Source organism: Malaya genurostris, chromosome 3 (genome assembly GCF_030247185.1).
Source record: "Malaya genurostris strain Urasoe2022 chromosome 3, Malgen_1.1, whole genome shotgun sequence".
NCBI lineage: Eukaryota > Metazoa > Arthropoda > Insecta > Diptera > Culicidae > Malaya > Malaya genurostris.
The window spans coordinates 290,004,309-290,024,415 of NC_080572.1; the positions used below are offsets into that span (position 1 = coordinate 290,004,309).

Consider the following 20,107-nt stretch of genomic DNA (forward strand, 5'->3'; position numbering starts at 1 on the left):
TTCTGAATGGTATATTATCATAACTAATAGCTACCTTACCATACGGATCGGTGCCTATACAAAATCAGAAGTATGCTACCGAGTGATCAAAAAGCGGCATCTATAATCATGATCGGATTGTCGCTGAAAAATCCGTTCCAAGCAGAGCTGTCTAACTGGTTCGATGATACCACTACACCGGTGTAAGTTTTCAATTGATGTAACCAACACACAGCGCAGATGTCGTACGCCGGATTCGTTGGCCGCATCGTGCTAGAGATTAGAACCTCGGCACTCTTTTTTTTCTGTGGGTGTGCGTATTCATTCGTTCCTACGCAAACTCGTCATTCACACATCGAATCGGTCGCAGCGTTGCAAACGTAGTGCAGAAAACGTGATACCCAGCATGAAGTTTGCGTCAACTTCTTGTTACAGTTTTGCGTAAAATCGCTGGCTGGAATAGGGGCCGATAGAACAAATTTATCCTAGTTTTCATTGAGTTCGATTCGTTGTGGCAATGCCAATTAGTTATTAAAATATGTTCAATGTGAATTTTTACGACACAGCAGCAATACGCACGGTAGGCTACATGCGGGCGCTCAATTAGTTTATGAGTTTACTTTATTTCAGAAAAGATGAAAAACAAAGTTTCAATGTCATTTTGATAATCACGAGCTCTGCGCTGCTGTCTGTGTGTACGGTGGCGTACTCGGGTTAAGATAAGATATCTGATTGTAGCAGGATTCGCTGGCCCGGTTGATGCTCGGGGGTAGCAGTAGAACCGGATTTTCCTGGACGCCTACAATGTCTGCCGGGAAGATGAATGAATTCTTTTCATTGAACGGGACGATTACTGTAGCAGAACTCGTCCTCGCACATCCACTGCCATGGAAAATTTGTTACGTAATATGTGCTAAATCACGCTGAGCCCAATGGAGCACACGCACGAATGCATCTAACGCAGGTTGACTTACTATGGTAATGATGTTATGTGTTATCATGTTCACACTGCTTTGTACATCTGACACTCAGTAGACACGTTTTGTGCTTATCGTGGAACATACATTCTTTGTTCACCCCAAATCAACCTCTAGATTTATTCTATAGTTGCTATTGGCATCTAGAAGGGGTGACTTTTAGTTTGAAATTTAATCGAGAAATAATGTTAAATTAATAAAAATCCGACTGTTTCATGAATTTGTTTGGAACCCGATATGTAGATGGACTTAAGTATACTGGAAAAATATTTGATAAGTGAATCCTTGTTAATGGTTTTAGTGAACATCCCAAGTATAAGCAAGATTGCTTTACCCGTTCATGAGTGAGCAAAGCAAACATGAAGAATCCAATTCTTATGTAGAGCTCACACACAAACGTTTTGACGTATCGCACGTAAAATAACACCCACTAGGAAAGTATTGCACTAAAATTGACGGTGACGCTGACATTGACGTAAGCTGACGTATCGTGTAAATCGTACACTAAACATTAGGTATAAGGTTAACACTCTCACACATTTGATATAGACTGTGAAGACTGGTGTTCTAGTTTTTGGAAAAATTCTGCTTCATTTAAGATCCTTCGTGAGACGATCAATCAGGTATGGATTGCGAATGATTCACAGCAAAATTTGTCTTCTCTAAAAAAAAACCTGGCTGATTTGATTTCCACAAGCTTAGCTTCAAACGGAAGATTTTATAATTCCAAAGGGTACTTCTGAATATTGTCCGACTCCAACTTTTGGTTACAGAGTTCAAGGTTACAGAGATAACAGTTCGGCTGAAAAGTTCGTATCGTTTAATAGAAACACACATTTTTTGCCAAAATTCGTTTTTATTATTCAACATAATTGCCATCAGAGGCGATACAGCGATTATAGCGATCTTCCAACTTTTCGATACCATTTTTGTAGTACGATTTGTCCTTTGCCTCAAAATAGGCCTAAGTTTCAGCGATTACCTCTTCATTGCTTCTAAATTTTTTACCAGCGAGCATTCTCTTGAGGTCTGAGAACAGGAAAAAGTCACTGGGGGCCAAATCTGGAGAATACAGTCAGATGATGATCGTTTGGATTTCGGAGTGAAGAGATGGATCCATATTTCATCCATTGTCACTAGATATCAATTTGTGGACTCTGTTGATGTCTTCTGGAGTAACCACCTCAATTCAGGGCTTGTATTGTGAATTCTCAAACAAACGAAGCAACAACAAAAAAATCCGCTGTGAACACTTTGCTTGGCATAACTGAATGAGAGACCTACATTGGAGAGAAACTAGATTCGTGAGAGTATATACTACCGAGCAGACCAGTTCCCTTGCTTGGTAAATTGCCTGTGCTCTCAGTCTTAGTTAACACACGAACTAAGCAATCCATGGCAATGCATTGAAATGAAAGGTTCACTTTGTTTCACGGTGCTCTACAAAATGCGAAGCAAGTTCATACAAGCAAAAAAACGTAGTTCATCGTGTAAAACCTAATATGAGAACCATTCATCAAATGCTAACCTTATGAAGCATACTCATTACCTGGCGCACATCTTCATGAACTAAAGAACGAACGAAGTAACTCACCTTGCTTGGGTTGCGCTGTGAATTCTACCTAACACACGAATGTGTGTGAATAGCACAGAGTGTGAAACTCTTTTGTTAATATTCGTTGCTTCAATTTTCAAGCCCTGCCTCAATTGGACGACCAGAACGTTCACGTGACGCACGGAATGATAAAGAACGTAGGTTCGAGTCATGTTTCTGAACGTATCTTTTTCCAAAAAATCATTATTTCTGTGAGTTTCACATACATTTGACTTCTCCAATATATGTTTCCACTCAGTCATTGAAAAAACTAAACTGAAGTTTTTTACATGTTACGCTTTTAATGGCGGTATCAAATTTTTAACACACCTTCATATAATTCCGAAGCCGGAATTTGGATCCGGATGAAATTTGTAAATTTTTTTATGGGATCTGATCCCACCTTTCATTTGAACTTTTTTGTGCACATATCACCCTGTATGGGGCTACAGGACCTTTCATTTACCCGAGATCACACGGCGACACTAGTCAATTCCCGTCGCACGATCAACACTGTTTCACTAGTTTCACGTTCTCCCTTAGCCTCAGTCTTCACTTTGGTCCTTTGCAGGAATTCGAACCAGGAATCACCGAGTAGATGGGTTTTTTTTACACGTGATCTCTTCGTCCGGTAGAGCATATCACGGAAAATCTCGACCGGGGTCACCAATTATTGTATGTTTAATCACCACGCGGTCCTGTAACTTTGGTTCTTGGCACTTGTTTTATCGGTCGACAGAAAAGAACGATCTGTCCTGGCTGGCATCCACAAAATAAGAGATCGAATTCTCCTTCTAGGTCCCATCTGAACCCTTAACCGTTGGTTCGTTGCTACCACTTTTGGTTGATGATCCGCTATAAATTGAGGTCAGTGTTGCCAGTCGAGTGCGTTCCAGAATTTGGTAGCAACTCGGGATTTTAAACGACGATTATTTCCCTGTTAATTTTTTCTTATCGCTGCTATGACGAATTTATCAATTACACATACACTGAAGTCTTTTTTATGCGAGTTTACGTACCGCATAAAAAACCGCATAACTCTGAAAATTCGCATAAAAAACCGCATGACTCTAAAACTTCGCATAAAAAACCGCATAACTCTGGAACTTCTCATAAAAAAACCGCATAACCCTGGAAATTCGCAGAAAAAAAACGCTTAACTCTGAAACTTTGCATAAAAAAACCGCATAACTCTGAAAATTCGCATAAAAAAGGTTGCATTAAAAAAACGCATAAAAAAGACCTTAGTGTATACAGCAAGCTATGGTAAATGGGCATTTGGGTGCTCGACGAACTAAGTCGAATGGTATATAATACTCGGCCCTCCGGGCCTCGGTTCAAAAATCGGTTTTCACAATGATTGCATAGCCTTTCTATACGAGAAAGGCAACAAATTTTTACACTAAGCAACCTACCTCAGGAATCAGGGGTTTGATTTGAATGAAAATTGGGATATTCTCATAGCATCCTCTCAGTTGGATCTAAAATGGTAAAAATCGGTTCATCCATCTCCGAGAAAAGTAAGTGACTATTAATTATGGTTTCGGCTTTAGCGGTCTGTTAAATAAGAACGGCTGTTATATACTGCCATAATTAATGCAAATATTTGTACGGTCGACTAATCATCTTTCGTAAGTAACTATGTTTGTCTTACACACAGCAACTTGTTCAGTTCGTCGAGCTGAGAAAGGTGGTATATGACCTTCGGCCTCGGTTCAAAAGTCGGTATTCATAGTGATTTTATAGTCTTTCTAAAAAACAAAGCTAAAAAGGGGAATAATGCAAGTTTCGTAATTGAAGTTTATCAATATTGACAATATTTACTCTGTCAATGTGCCATAGTTTTTATATATTGTTTAGTTATACCCGGCTTTAAACTAATTATGGTCGTTCACCGAGTACAATGTGACATTTACTAAATACATAAATGAAGTATCATTTCTTGTTTTCCTAAAAATAACCTTTACCTCATCAACTTTAACAATTTACCGAATATGAATCAAATTTGTACCTAAAATATACATTGCGTAGTTTATTATATCACACAACATCGTAAAAATATGGCTTTCAATTTTCTTCTCTTATTCTAGGACTTCATCATTTCTACGGAGTATTCTGCAGTTGGACAGTAGAAAGAACCAAAACGCTCATTCATCATCGTGGCGATCCAATATGGATTTTGGAGACGAATGATACGATGAAAGTTGGTTAGTATCCAAATTGCGTGTGATTCTGCCCTCGGCATCTAAGAGCTAAGGCAGTGTGCCTTATTAAATATATCGTAGAAAAAAAATAGATTTCCGGGAAGTAGTAGCATTTGCGTACAAGGATCATTACGCCAAACAATCTTTTGTCAAATCAGCTGTTTTTCAAAGAAGTTTGAATCTAACATTGCAAGCAATTTGGTTTTCATTTCCTCCTATTTAGAAATAGTTGTATATTCTCAGATCAATTTTTGATAAATCGATTAATGCAATGCAGTTTCACCCGTTTTCGATTTGTTTACTTTTATATTCCCTGCACACTAAAATTACTCCTTATACAATTCACGTGAAGATACGCCCTCGCACATTTTTCGTGAAATTGACTGCTTTCCGCGATTAAGACAAATCTGCGGGTAATTTTATCGTCTCTTTTAATATTGCCAGTAGTCAAAAGTGCGGAAACCATCTAAAATAATGAAAATAACGCCCTACTTACGTAAACAAATGAATTGACAGTTTCGTTCTATAGTTCTTTGTATTACTAAGATAGAGATTTTTGTAGAATCCATATTTTTAGACATATTGGTAGAATTTTGAAGCACTCATTCGTTGGAGAGAGAGAAACTCGATTTGTTATTTTTTATAAGATTCGCCCTTCTTTGAAAAACAGCTGAAATGTCACTTCGGGTACGATAAAGGCGTCATGAGTTTTCTTATTTGATACTCGTTGATTCCAAACAATTCAGAAATGTTTTGAATTATTCGTGATTATGTCATACAACTGAAAATGTTATCATAAATTGATGATCATATTTCCGATGGCATGAAGCAACAATTATGTTGATACGTCAGATTCAACAAGAGATATTTACGATCAAAAACCTATCACTCTCTCAAAGGGTACATTAGGAAAATGCGCTCCATAGTAAAGTAAATCGTATTCATGGCAAAATTGGTTGAAATGTTAAAATTCCACGAGTGTCAAAATAACCAATAATTGCGATTTACTTTTTCTGTCAAAAAAGTTGCGCACTTCGTCAGTAAGTTTTCGGACTGGAAAATGTTTGGATTCAAGCAAGGGACTTGGTACCAGTGCTGTAAAACTTCATTCAATTCAATTGAAACTGAATGTGGAACACATTGACGATCCCTCGAATGCAGTAAACTTCACTCTCTGACACACACAATGTTTGCTGACAGCCCGAACGGGCAGCATTCAGTCATGACTCGTTTCTCTTCAATCGAGGCTCAGTTTAACCACCGTCAGTTGATCTCTTGAAGTAACAAAATATCTCTTTCAATAGTGTGAGAGCGGCCTTCACATGAGGTTCATGTAAACATTCCAATTGGTTCAAGATAATAGATGAAAGACAAACCAGATAGCTGAAATATCAATCACAGAATACACATAAATTAATTGTTTCCTCCTTCAGTTTTCATTTTAATACTTTACTCCATTTATAATTCTATTCGTTCGAATTTGCTTACTACCAAGAGCGAAGGCAATGAAGGAGTTACACTACTCCGCACTTGAAACTGAGCAAGCAAAACTTCAAATGACTATCAACGATTATTCAACTGACGATGAATTCCGGGAGCTTCACTTGAAAATGACAGCAAAAGTCAAATGAATTAGTAGGGATATGCTGACGGTCAGCGGCCATAAATTTCGTTTTCATCTTATATTATTCGATTGAAAATGAAATTTTACCGCACTGCTTGGTACACTGGGGTCTTTTTTTAGGCCGGGATATTTACCGCGCAAAAAAACGTGTATCTTCGGAATTCCGCGTAAAAAAATCCGCAAAACTAGAATTTTTTTCTGATGCCAGATATTTTAGAAACGCTCTCCGATGAACGACTAAAAAGTTAAAACAGGGGTAAAATAAACGACATCCTAATCTTTTAAAAAAACACGAAACGTTCAGATCTGGTGTAATCCCCACAAACATTTTTTTTTAACCAACTTTGGGACTTTGAGACCGCGTAACTTCGAAGATCTGCGTAGAGAAAAAATCCAAAATCAGAAAAAAAAATTTGACCAAATGTCTTAGTATTTTGGGACCGTTCATAAACCACTTAGAACCAAATTTGAAACTTTTGGACCTTCTCTGGCCCCCCCTCGTGTACTTTCGTAGACTTGTCCAATACCGCTAGCAGGGTTATTTTTGATAACAACAAACTGCTAATTATGCTAAATTTGCTTTTTGAACAAGATGATGATACTACAAGTCCCAAAGCGACCGCAGGAATGCACTATTTGTGTTGAAAGTTAGTTTAGTTATATCGTTAACTTCAAAAGTCGTTTACAGGGAGGTGTCATCAATTCCTAGTTATTACTTATACACAAGCGGCAATAAGATACAATGATTCTCAAACGTCTTTACCGGATGAACGATACGAAAAAGATATTTTCCACAAGTTTGCATTTCAGCAATTCTATAGATGTCTAAGAAATGCATGAATACATAAATATCGACAATACTACTTGATGTCCCAATTTCCCAATTGTCTTTACAGCCAAAAATGGCCTTGTTCGCTATCTGGTTATAAACCATATATTTCAGTAAAACCGATGACAACCAGCAAGCAAGAGAGATTTCGTAACGCGATGACTGTACGGATACGAATAGGAATTTATTACCTAAACGAAAATATTTCGAAGGCTTGTTCAGTACATTGAAACTGTAGAAGGAAGTTAGTCTTTACCAGTCAAGATTACTCCCGAAATTTGGAACGTAAGAAGATTGTGTTTTCACTATACTGACTAAACAGTTTCATCAAGAAAATGGTCTATTCGTTCCGATAATCTTCTAATTGGTTACATCCGCTACAGACAAATTCATAGGGAGAAATATGACGGCGATTGTCAATTTAACTGTCATTGATTGGTCTGGATAGAAAAGAGCATAAATGGAACAGACAACGGCACATAAGTGTAGATCAAAATGTTCCTTATCCCAATTCCGATACGGGCAAACACAAGACTTATTCCCCATTCGAACCATAAAATATGCTAAACATACGTACTTTACAGATTTTTTCCATTGATCGAATTCAATGTGGAACATCCGTTCGTACCTTCCTCAACGTATGGACAGCCTTGTGAACAGTCGGAAAACAATTTCTCTCCATCGGCCGATGCCGTTTTTGCCACCAGTGCCAGAGCATGCGTCGTTCGCGTCGACCATCAGTGACGGAGCAGCTATCAGTGTGTGTGTTTGTTAGTCTTGTTCGCTGCTCACAACGCACACAATTCACACCATTCTCATAATCATAGACTAAACGGTCGTTAATTTAATTGTGCGAATATCGCACCGCCGATCTGCTGTTTTTGGGTTTGTTTGATGTAACCAACAACTCGCATGTTTTTCCCGCATCCCTAGCCGATTAGCATTCCACCGTAGAAACGGATTCGCTCGACTGCTGACCAGCATTCATTGGGGCTGTCAAACACGAGTGGGTGGGTGAATGCGGGGGTTTCCCGACACTGGTGTTTGCCGCTGGTATGGTATAGGAAACAGGTCCCAGGCGCCTGCGCACGTGTTCTCCGCCATATGCTGCAAATTTGCCCAGTCGTCAACGTCGTCGTCGTCGTCGTCGTCTTCGCCGTCGACTGCCTGCCAGCAGCAGCTCGGTGCTTCAGCCGTCTGTGTGCTTTCTCTTTCTGTCACTGTTACTGTGTCGGTGAGGTTCCCGAGCGCTATACAGCGACAAGAGTTCTAAATTTTACTCAGTTGGTTTTAAATTTTTTATCGGGAATGTTCACATTTTTGTAGTTATAGATAGAAATGTTTAAGTCATTTGTCTTTAAATAAGTAAAGAAAATTGAAACTACGGCAAGTGAGAAGAAATTTGCTTGTGAACGGAAGAAAAAAAAACAAGTCACGCGAAAAAATAATAGGTCCGGGGCAGAGGTTGAATTAAAAGAATAACCCAATCAGTTGGAATGCACTGAACGGAAAATCCGGATTACCAGTGATAATAAGAAGCTGTGAAAATTTAAAAAACGCATTTAGCTAATTAACAAATTTTTTTATTGAGGTAATTTGAATGGAAAAATGTTTGCTCAACAATCGAAAACGAATCAATCGATGAGGCGTGTTAGATAGGGTATTTCATCCTGGTGCCATCTTTTCTCTTCCTCGCGCTCTCCAGTGTTTTTTCTTTCACTTGGTTTTTCCGATTTCACAGATGCGACAGACTAGAGCTGATTGCTTTCCAATACATATTTCACTTCCTTTCACTCAGAAATGTATTCTTCATCAGCTCATTTTTCGATATCTATATATACTTTTTTAATTTATTTTTTCTCTCATTTCCCGATTCTGCGTGTTACAGGCGGTAGCTTTCCACTATGCTCAGCATACCGCTTCCGCCAGCAGCAATCCCAGTTTCCCCGTGTGTTTTGTCTCCACCTTTTTCAAAACGTCGTGTACATATTTCTCTGTCTCCTCTCATTCTGACCGGTGCTCGTTTTACGATCCGCCGTTCGTTCGAATAGGAATCCATCCATCTCGTGAGAAAAACGGATGAAACCGGATGAAATTATTCGACCATCCTACTACTGTTGGATGATAATTTTGGCATTTTTACGATTACGGAGGGAGCGATCATCGTTTTCCTTACAAATCGGTTGAATCGAACGGATTGTTGGTTGATGGCCGAACGGAGCTAGTCACCGATAGATCCGACTGATTTTACATTCAAATTTTCAGTTTTGTAATGGTGTAACCCCAATATCAGAAGAACGTAAAATCGTAAAAATCAATACAGTGAACGTGTCAGTGTTGAAGCACTTTAGTCGGCACGAACTCGTAAATCTACAACAAAATTGAGTTTTTGAGCCAGCAAGTCGCCTATATATGCTAGATAGATTTCATTGACCGGGTTCTCTGAACCAATTCAGGTCCAGGCTAATGGCTTGTAATGCTATAGTTCTGATTCTGTGTTAGTTCTGCATGAAAGACATGAAAAAAATTCGGGAAATTAGAAGATCCACTTTTCAGTAGAAAACAAAGGTTTGTCTTATCGATTGTAGTATAGCAAATTTCGAATTTACTACTTCCGTTTTTTCGAACAACATGGGGCTATTGGCTATTGTTTTTTTACCGATTATCCGACTTTCAATCAAGGAATTGTGACAAAATCGAATACAATATCTTTGCTTCGACTCTAAGAAGCAATACCGAAGAAAAAGCGGTTCGAATATTGTGCAATACTGCTGTTAACTCGAAGCGAATGTACATACTTTCAGCTTACACTGAAAATCAATCTATCGACAACAAATCTCACTAGTAACTAATGGTTTTCGTATATGAGATGACCACTGGAGCTGAGTTACCCTAAAGTATATGATATGGTTCATTTCAACCAACCAACATTTTTGACTAGTTTGAAACAGGCGCGATCCGGTTTGAGTCAACTATATCCTGTGTATTTTTTTTCTGCGTGTAGCACAAAGCAGATTGAGAAAAGACGCTATAACGGCTAGCAGTGTTCACATTAAGCTCTCCGAGCAGCTTAGGTTAGTACGGGCAGTTAAACTTTAAGGAAATTTTCATTAATCATAAGACAGTTATGTGTAGAACGGTAGAGATAGGAATAGCTCAAAATATATATGACGTACCGAATCATTCATCGCCAGAGACTTTGCTGGCAGTATTCATTCTTGAAGAGCTAAATCGCTCTGATTGCGAAACTCATGCAGGAAAATGTCTGAAGAGCTGGTGTAAATTTAGTTAAATCTTGTTTTGACGTAGGGCTACGTCTTTGTGTTCTGTATAGGGGCGCGATTTTAAAATTCTTTTCCATACTGCTGAAAACTGCTGGTGAAAAATATTTTAGTTTCAGTTTCGTTGCACTAATACACTTCATCAGAAATTAGTATATTTCCATATGGATTTCATCTCGCAGGTTTTGTTGCAAAACAATGATTTACATATCGTGTATTAATATTCCAACAAAATGGAAACCTTTACTTCAACAAGTCAAAGGCAATAAATACGGCCTGTTGTCGAAAAACTCTTTACTATTTCGGAAAACTACTGTTTAACAAAACATGATTATTTTTGTTTATGTTGTGTAGCGTAATCTGATACTGATAAATCGAAACATTGATCAAAATTTATATTTCAAAAATCATGCTTCACATTTGTATAATGTTTTAAATTTAATTGTACACTGAGGGCTCTTTTTACGCGGGGGCTACGTACCGAGTAAAAAACTGCGTAACTTCGAAAATCCGCGTGATTTCGGAAATCCGCGTAAAAAAACGCAAAACTATAGATTTTTTTTTATGTTAAATATCTTACAAATACATGAAACGTCTAAACTCCAAAAAAAAAATTTCTCGACTCTGGGAAATCTCTTGAGATTTCCGAAATCGAAAATTTCGTTGATGCCAAATGTCTTGAAATGCATGAAACATCGAGATTTGGTATAATACGAATAACTTCAGAAATCCGCATAGTAAAAACCACGAATCTAAAGAAAAAAAAATGTATGCCCAATGTCTTAGGCATGCATGGAACTTCTAGATCTGATGTAACCTCAGCAAAAAAATTTTGAAAAATAATCGAGATCAGCAAAAAAATTTTGAAAAAATTTGGAGATTTCTGAAATCTAAATTTTTTATGCCGAATGTTTTAGAAATGTGTGACATGTAATGTATGAAACGTCGAGATCTGGTGCAATCTCAAAAAAGAGTTAGAGAGTTAGAGTGTCGGAGAGTAAACCGAAGAAAATCGAAAAACTGAGATCCGCGTAAAAAAACGCGTACACTGAACCTACAAATTTGGCCTAATCAGCAGGTGCAGCACAGTCTGCATCACATGAGTGTTAGTGTCCCATGTTGCAATGGAAAACAATGTATCATACCACCAAAATTATCATCTAGCAGCTGCACCTTTATTATCAACTTGATCTGGACGCTATTCTTCAGGTGTAAGACGATACATGAACCTGTTTTGTTATTTATATAAGAGATTCAAATACCGGCAGCTTTTGGTATAGAATACAATGAATAGGGTTGAACGAGAATGACTTTTTAAGGAGCAAGACACTTTGCAAGCGTATGAGTAATGTCAATAATGTGCGCGTAAAGAAAAATTCCTGCGCTTCTCCTGATTTTAATCAATAAATCTTCCATATGGCTAAAAAATTAACAAATCAGTTCATTCTGCTTAGAATTGCAATTCAATAAAAGGGAAAATCTTAGTCTAAAACTTTTCCGTTTTTCTGAAAACTGCTCGAGAAAATTATTTCAGTTTCAGCTTACTTCCACTAACACATTTGATTAGCAACAAACACATTCCTATATAGATGGATATGAAAGGTTGTCGTAAAACTATTTATTTTTCCGGAAAACTGTTTTTTTTTAACAGAAAATATTTTGTTTTGTTTATTTTGTGTAGCGCGATCTAATACAAATGCATTGAAGCAGTGTAGCCAACTTTTTTATTACGAAATTAAAATCTGCATTCATAAAATGTAAGCATTTTTCCATGAAACATTGGTGAAAAATTTATCAAAACTGAGATTTCATCCAAAAAAATCAACATTAACATTGTTTGAAACTTAATCGCTCAAGCCACTTCGATAAACTGGTTGCACTGCATATATAAATATATAAACCTATGACATACGTATCAATTGAAATGTACGTAATACACAAATTACCAACACAAGTAAACTTGGTTTACATTTGATCCTTAATGGTATTTTGTATATTTTAGGCAGAATATGATTGGCCCAAGGTGAACATTTTAAATTTATCAATAATGTACAATACTTTTCGTTTAAAACAAGATCTACGTCTATTGTTTATATAGGTAACACCTTTCTTTTATATACGTATTAAATATAAAGTACGTAGTACACAAATTTCTAACACCAGTAAACTTGGTTTACATTTTATCCTTACTCAGGATAGGAAAAGATCTCTCTTGGTGCTAATAGTGCTTGAAATAGACAATAGGTCATTAGGTAATTTTAAACATTCTTATGCCTGGAATTGATCACCAATTTGGATTAACTTGATGCAGTTGGGGTGAATATTAATATATCTTATTCGTCTTCAGCTGATGAATTTATTTCAAAAAGGACTATCATAATCAGGAATAAAACTAAATTGACATCTTATGAACCGTGAAAGAACTTTCAAATCTTTTCGATACGGTTCGGTGCCGGTACTAATGTTATGACACGCATCAGATCGAGAAAAATTTGAATTTCTCCAACTTTGACACAGATGTCACCTTCTAACTGAAAGTGTGAGATGTGTTTTTTGGAATAGTACGGTTCAGGTGGACCATTTCATTCAATAACACCTAGTATTTCTATACGAAATATATATAATTCTTGTTACAGACAACAATGTTGTCGATTGTAGAATACTTTGTAGTTTCTCTTTCGACAATATCTTATTTCTTTCTTACTATAACTTCAATATATTTCTCAAAGGAGCAAAAACTGCTCACATCGCTCAGCACTTTGTACTGATTATGATAGAACGTATACTGTCCACTGATCTGTGGAAGAAATGAAATATGCTAATCAAATATCTCATGATTTGTGGTTATATATGTATGCATAGATTGCAATGTGTATTAACTCTATAGTTCTGTTTCCCCTGTACTTTGACGCAGAACGGAGAGTGGTATCATGTCATCATCGTTATCTCTGAAAGCCGCAAACAGCGTGAACAGTATCGTTCAAGCTCTGCCCACCTAGTAGTTTGATTGCATGTTGAAAGTAGTTCTCTCTATCTCAGATTGCGTTGAAGAATGCTTGGTACTTTCCCTGGTATTTGTTAATTCCACTCAGTTCCACACTAGTGCTCCACCCCACTCATCAATCATCGTTCATATCCTGTTCGTCCTAGTTTGTCCGGTATGAAAAGTGTGGAGTACAAGGCCATCGGCCAGAGTAGCCCATAATGGGAAAAAGATTCCAAATTTTGGTCTAAACGGTTAGTAACTTTCATGTCCGTTTAAAGACAACTTTATCAAAAAACGAATTTACCTGAATGGTGTTCTAGGGATTCTTCGGATGGGAACCGAGTTCTCTAGTTTAGCGTTATAAAACAACCGAACAAGCACGGCTCGTTATCTTTATTCCATCTGATCATTTCGATACCCACTTATGGCCGTGCTGCCAGCAAACGGGAGAAGATAAATGATTGATTTTTTACATGTGCCAATAAAAAGGTGTGATCTCTATTTTTGTAAAGCGGTAGTGCTCAAAAGTTTAAGCACCTCGAAAAAGTCTCTGCAAAATGTGAAATAAATCGGATATGGATAAGTTGTGCTGCCCGGCGGTCAAAATTCGAAAATTTTCCGACATTGAAAAACATGATGCCAAATGACTTACAAACGTCCATTTCTGGTACATGACGTACAAACTCTACTAGTTTTTATTCAAATTTTGAAGATTTTATACAATTTTGCCATCGTACTCTAAACGACGATTTAAATTTTTGTTGTATCCAAAAATATGAAGTAATTTTTGGTAGGATCATAAAACCTTTCATTTGACCCTTAGTTAGAGAATTACGTTTCGCCAGATTAAGTGACGGTGTACAATATTTAACACACATTACCGTATAACTCAAGGTCGGATCTGTCAGATCCGGATGAAGTTCAGGAATTCCGTATGGGAACGTGAGACCTTTCATTTGAATCTGAGTTTGTGGAAATCGATTCAGTCATCTCCGAGTAAACCTAGTGAGATTATTTGACACACACACATACACATTTCACAGCTCGATGAACTGAGTCGAATGGTATATGACACTTGGTCCTCAGGGCCAATTTTTGCTAGTCGGTTTTTCAAGTGGTTGCATAACCTTTCTATATGGCAAAGGCGTTTAGGGGGGAATGGGCGGGACTAAAAAAGTTTACGAGAAATTATACAGGATTAGCATGTTTAGAAAAAAATTAACATGGGTTAAAAAAGTTTGAGAGATCACTGGGTATTAAATGAGTTTTTTTGGTAGCTCAGAGTTTAAGAGTGGTTTGCGCCTTGAGTGTGACTATATTTTTTATATCTAGTCTAACCTGACTGGTATATTCTTGTGACAAAGGAATTCAGCCTGAATTATCCTTCAATAATTCTCCTTTATTAGTTTATACTTTTTTTTCTACGCTAGAGTCATGCACGACAAAACCATGCGGCGGCTTCAGTCTATTCCTGGCAATTCCCATGTTTGCAAAAAAAATTTCTGCTATCCCCTCGCTATCAGACTGAGATATCAGTCTCGTACAAGAGCCAAGGAGAGCAAATTTCAAGACAGGAATATCGTTTCATAACGAAAGGGGGACAACTTTTCGCTTAGAGTTTCGCAAATATGAAAGGTTACCGCCTCGCGCACTCCGCTCCGATAATTGGTAGCCAACGACCGCATCGATTTATTCCAGTGACACCAAATCGATTAACCGAAACAATCACCGCCATTATTACGCCGTGCAACAGTTTGGTGGTTAAACTTATGATTAATCTCTGTGGGTGTGCGTGAAGGATTTCTTCCAGTGATTGACCATGAAGTGCAGGAGAACGATGCTATCGGGGAAAAATGCTTCACACCTGGTCGAATACAGGACAATGGTTTTTTTTCCCTGCAGTATTGAAATACACCACATTATTCATATAAGCCCCACATAGTTTCTTTAGCTCCTCAGCCCACTTGGGCGGAATAGTCTCAACTTACTTTTGTCGCTGTGATGTGTCATGTCTGAAATGTGGACACATTCCAATATGCTGAATCGGGTATTTAAAGTAGAATGAGTTTGAGGTAGCGGCACTGCGGATAATATCACTCGAATGGCAAAATATTTTATTGATTTTTCCGCCACCGTAGGGAAGAAGACTTACAGAGGCACGAAAATAGCCTACGGTGTCGGGGGTAGGCTAGGCGCATTGGCAAGCAAGGAGAACTACATAACCGTTTGTCTAGCTTCCAGTTTTACTTTATTGTTGTTCCGTTATGTACTTGTACCGCTCTAGTATAGATAAAAGGCGCATTAATGTTGCACAAAAGAGCCTATATGCAGTGGACTGCGGTTCAGGCACACTGGGCTTGTGTCCTTGCCAAGAGCGCACCCCACAGCATATGGTAGTGGGCAGGGTTGCCACGTTTAAATCTGTTTTTTTTTTCAGCAGAGAAATCTGAAATTTTTGAAATCACAAGAAATTACGTTGATTAGCAGATTGGTTTACTTCGAACAAGTTCAATTCAATTTTAAATTCACGCTGTCAAAAATCTGTATTTTTGGCCGAAAATCTGTAATCTGCATATACTGAATCTTGGTCAAAAATTTATCTGAACAATTTGGCAACCCTGGACTCCCAATGTTCTCTCGTACACATACACATCCTCCGCTCTCTCTCTCTCTTATCCTCTCTTACTACTCTAGTTCTTACGCCTCTCATGCTCTGATCGTTGGACCTGCAGCAATCTTTGGAGCTCGACGCCGTTGGCAGATGGATACTGAACCTGCTAGCTGGAAGATAAGAGTAAAAAACGGTCCGCAATAGTAGTGCACTGCACTTGTTCTTCTTTCTTCTCCGGAGGAACGTCTCGAAAGTTATGAACCAGGCCCCTTCGGTTCAGATGAAGCAGCAGTGATCAGCCGAAAAAAAGTAGTTAGTGATTGAAAACTGTTTTTTTCTTCTCCTATCTCCATACTTGGTGCTTGGAAGTGAGTTGTGTGTGCCGTATTACGTCATACCCGGGCGTCACGTTTCTGCCGCTGTCTGATGAGTGAGTGTGCAGTACCCGGGCGGCATTGCTGCTGCTGCTGCCATTTCGATGCGCTTAGTCATCGTAATAATTTAAAGCTGTGACATCCCTGTACTGACGTCGTTTCGCCAATTTGGTTTTGTTAGATTTTTCTTTTTTAATTTAAGTAACTTTCTAGGAACTATTTCTTACACTAGTAGAACTTTCAGTTTGCCCCACCCAAGATATTATCTTATTTATCTTAATAAAGTCATATACTTTCGGACACGTGCTGCTGTGTGTGCTTGCTACTAGCTAGAAAAGCATACCAACAATATAACCTAAGTGAATTGAATACGAGTATAGAACCATTTGTGAGATGATTACGATTTGCTGCTAGAGACGGTCGTCAACACTACCGTTTGCATCAATAGAAAGTATGACAATTGTCACCGAACAGTGAACAACTGCATTATAATACACAATTGATTGAGTTTTCTCCGCCTCCCGGACCCACCATTCATGATGAAAGCCGTTTTCGAACCGATCTGTTTACGTGTGCCTCCTGCCGTCCATCCAATCCAATATACATACTGCAGGCCAACACACAATCATTATTAACACTACTTCATACTCTCTTTTCTTCGCAGGGGTCAACTATCGATTTTTGCATCATAGTTTGAGTGCTGCAGCAGAACCTTGAAGTTAGACCGTCTCGGACTCTCGGGCGAATCTTCGATCATAGTGTGTTTATTATTTCCTATACTCGACCCAGCAGCAGGCGTCAGCGCTAACTAACCAGAAGTAGCAACATGTCTACCGTCGACAAGGAGGAGCTGGTCCAGAAGGCCAAACTGGCCGAACAGTCGGAACGGTAAGTGTAATGCAACGCATCCCAACCCATCCCATTCCATTCCCACGGCATCTGCCATCTGCTAGCTCACTATGTTCAATGTTTGTTTTTTCGTACCTCGGCAGATATGACGATATGGCACAAGCGATGAAATCAGTGACAGAAACCGGAGTAGAACTATCAAACGAAGAACGAAACCTGCTATCTGTCGCTTACAAGAATGTCGTCGGTGCGCGAAGGTAAGTGCTGCTGCGATCAGTAGCAAACGGCATATTGGCAACGGTGTCAGTCCTAACCAAACATCTCTATCGCCCAATCGCGTTTTATCAACAGATCGTCATGGCGAGTAATATCGTCTATCGAGCAAAAAACCGAATCCTCTGCCCGCAAACAGCAACTGGCCCGGGAGTACAGAGAACGGGTCGAAAAAGAACTGAGGGAAATCTGCTACGAAGTATTGGTAAGCTACTTTTTTTTCCAAACTGTAAATTTTACCATCAAAGCTGATTCAGTAACATTAGATTACATTACATTGCAAATGTATCATTGAATATCGAAATCGGTCACGAAAACAGTCTACAAGTCTCGATATAAAGTAAATTAAATGTATGCATTATAAGGAGTGTATCGAAAATAATCTATCCACGAATTTTTCTTTTAAATTATAAAAAACGATATTTTATTCAAACTAAAAATTGATCCCTTATTGTACAAGGTTAAACTTGAACATAATGAAAACCGGATAAAATTTAAGTTATTTCTTCACGAATTTTCGAACTTTTGATCGAACGCTCTTCAACAAGTTCCGGACAAGAGTTGCATCGCATTTTTTGGACGCTTGAGCCCACATTTTTTTTGAACTCCTGCATGTTGCCTTACCAGTCTACTTGAAGACCGTCTTCACGATTGCTCAGTAACGTTCGATGGGTCGAAGCTGAGGGCGATTTGGTGGATTGATATTTTTCTCAACGAAATTTATACCCTTTTCCGCAAGTCAATCGAGAGTGGTTTTGGCATAGTGAGCCGACGCTAAATCCTGCCAAAACAGTGGAGGTGTACTATGCTTCTTATATAAAGGCAGCAATCTCTTCTGGAGACACTCAGATCGATAGATTTCTGCATTTATAGTTCCGGTAGTGTAAAAAATGGTTGACTTCAAACAACAGGGACATATTGCTTGCCATACCAGTACCTTTCGACCACTTGAATCGACCTGTCCGCATAGCTCACATCCTTCCCAACGACGACAGTAAAGTATTGTGGACTTGGAAGGGTTTTTAAGTCTTCCTTTACATAAGTCGCATCGTCCATTAAAACGCATGCATTCGGACACTGCAAAAGACGCGAATACAATTTCCGGGCCCTCGCTTCTTCTGTTCTACACTTTGTTTCTAGATTTTTTGTTTCTTGTAGACCTTCAGGTGATTTCGCCTCTTGATACGCTGGATCATTCCGACACTCGTTCCTGCTTTTTTGGCCAAATCACGTATTGACATTGATTTGTTCTTCACGATCAGGGATACCACTTTCTGGTCCAGTTTCGGGTTGGAAGAACCGGGTTTTCTGCCCCTTCCTAGTAGCTCAAATCCAAAGAATAGTGTTCCCCAAACTTATTAATGATCCATACGAAAGTGGATTCTCTATTTTGGCCATGCTACTTTGGTGTGTTTGTGAAAATCAAATTAAAATCACAAAAATCGATAAAAAAAATATTCCTCACTGTTTTGGGGTTTATCTTTCCACGGAAATATTCTATCTTACGCAATTTTTTTTTACCGAGTTGCTAATCACTTATCTAGCTGTCCGAACTAAAAAAAAATATATGATAAAAAAACGGGCTAACATGTGCAATTGTTATCGGTGTGGCAAATTTAAAAATTATCTAACCATTATAAAAAGATAACGAATGAATCTTTCTTCATGTTTAATCTTCCATACAATTTATAGCCAGGGATCCGCGGCGCGTTGCTTGCTTGGACGTGGCAAGCATTAGATAGTCATGTGTGACTAGCCAAAGAGTATTTCAAATCGGTACAATACTCGCTGCTTTGCGATATGTGAAGTATTTCTACAGATTTTGAGGATTTTGTGTAGGAAAAAAGTTTTTCTATTCTTCAAATGCTGGGTTTCGCGTCATTCAAGAGACCATTCTAGCGTATCCAATCATTTTCGCACACCGTCGTTTACTGTTTCATGCCACGGCACAACTATACTTTCAGAGCCGAGATTAGTTTAGATTCACACTTTGCCTTCCGATTAAAATTGACCCTAACTGAATTGAAAAACGATTTTAGTACATTACTTTTTATGTCCTCGATCGAGTCGTGGCGCGTTCTCCGGAGTAGATATTCCAGTTTTGGAAATAGAAAAAAGTCACAGGGGGCCAAAGCTGGTGAATACGGTGGCTGAGCGATGACTTTCGTTTCATCATAAATTCCGTCACAATCATGCTAAAAAATACAGTTCTTTCGGTACAAGCTTGGCATCTACGCGTTTCATATCCAAAACATTGACGAAAATGTGCTGAATCTTTTAATAAAAGATGATAAGATCCTCTTCTATCTCTCTAATGCTAACACGACGATTTTCAAGCACAATTTCCTTCACTTTTTCGATGTTATCGTCGTTAACAGAGGTGGACAGACGAGCAGCATGAGGCAAATTTTCTACGAATTCACCGACCCTCACTGAATGCTTTATGCCACTCAAATAGCTGCGTTCCTGATAGAGTAGACTCCTCAAAACACTTCTGCAACATTTTTTATGATTCTAAAGCCGAAA

The 20,107-nt window shown here is 38.4% G+C and overlaps 1 protein-coding gene across 6 annotated transcripts in view; it reads left to right on the forward strand.

Moving 5' to 3' along the window:
- LOC131439499 (14-3-3 protein zeta) overlaps positions 1 to 20,107 on the forward strand; it is a 30,291-nt gene that overhangs the window by 1,080 nt on the left and 9,104 nt on the right. For 2 of the 6 annotated variants that reach the window (XM_058610589.1, XM_058610588.1), the window contains exons 2-4: positions 17,124 to 17,347; positions 17,452 to 17,565; positions 17,660 to 17,786. In XM_058610589.1, the coding sequence (XP_058466572.1) occupies positions 17,286 to 17,347; positions 17,452 to 17,565; positions 17,660 to 17,786 (303 nt within the window). In that variant the 5' untranslated portion in view covers positions 17,124 to 17,285. Of the gene's footprint in view, positions 1 to 4,640; positions 4,758 to 8,485; positions 8,799 to 16,239; positions 16,516 to 17,123; positions 17,348 to 17,451; positions 17,566 to 17,659; positions 17,787 to 20,107 lie in introns of those variants that run through there. The other 4 variants (XM_058610593.1, XM_058610590.1, XM_058610592.1 and 1 more) reach the window with 4 other exon arrangements.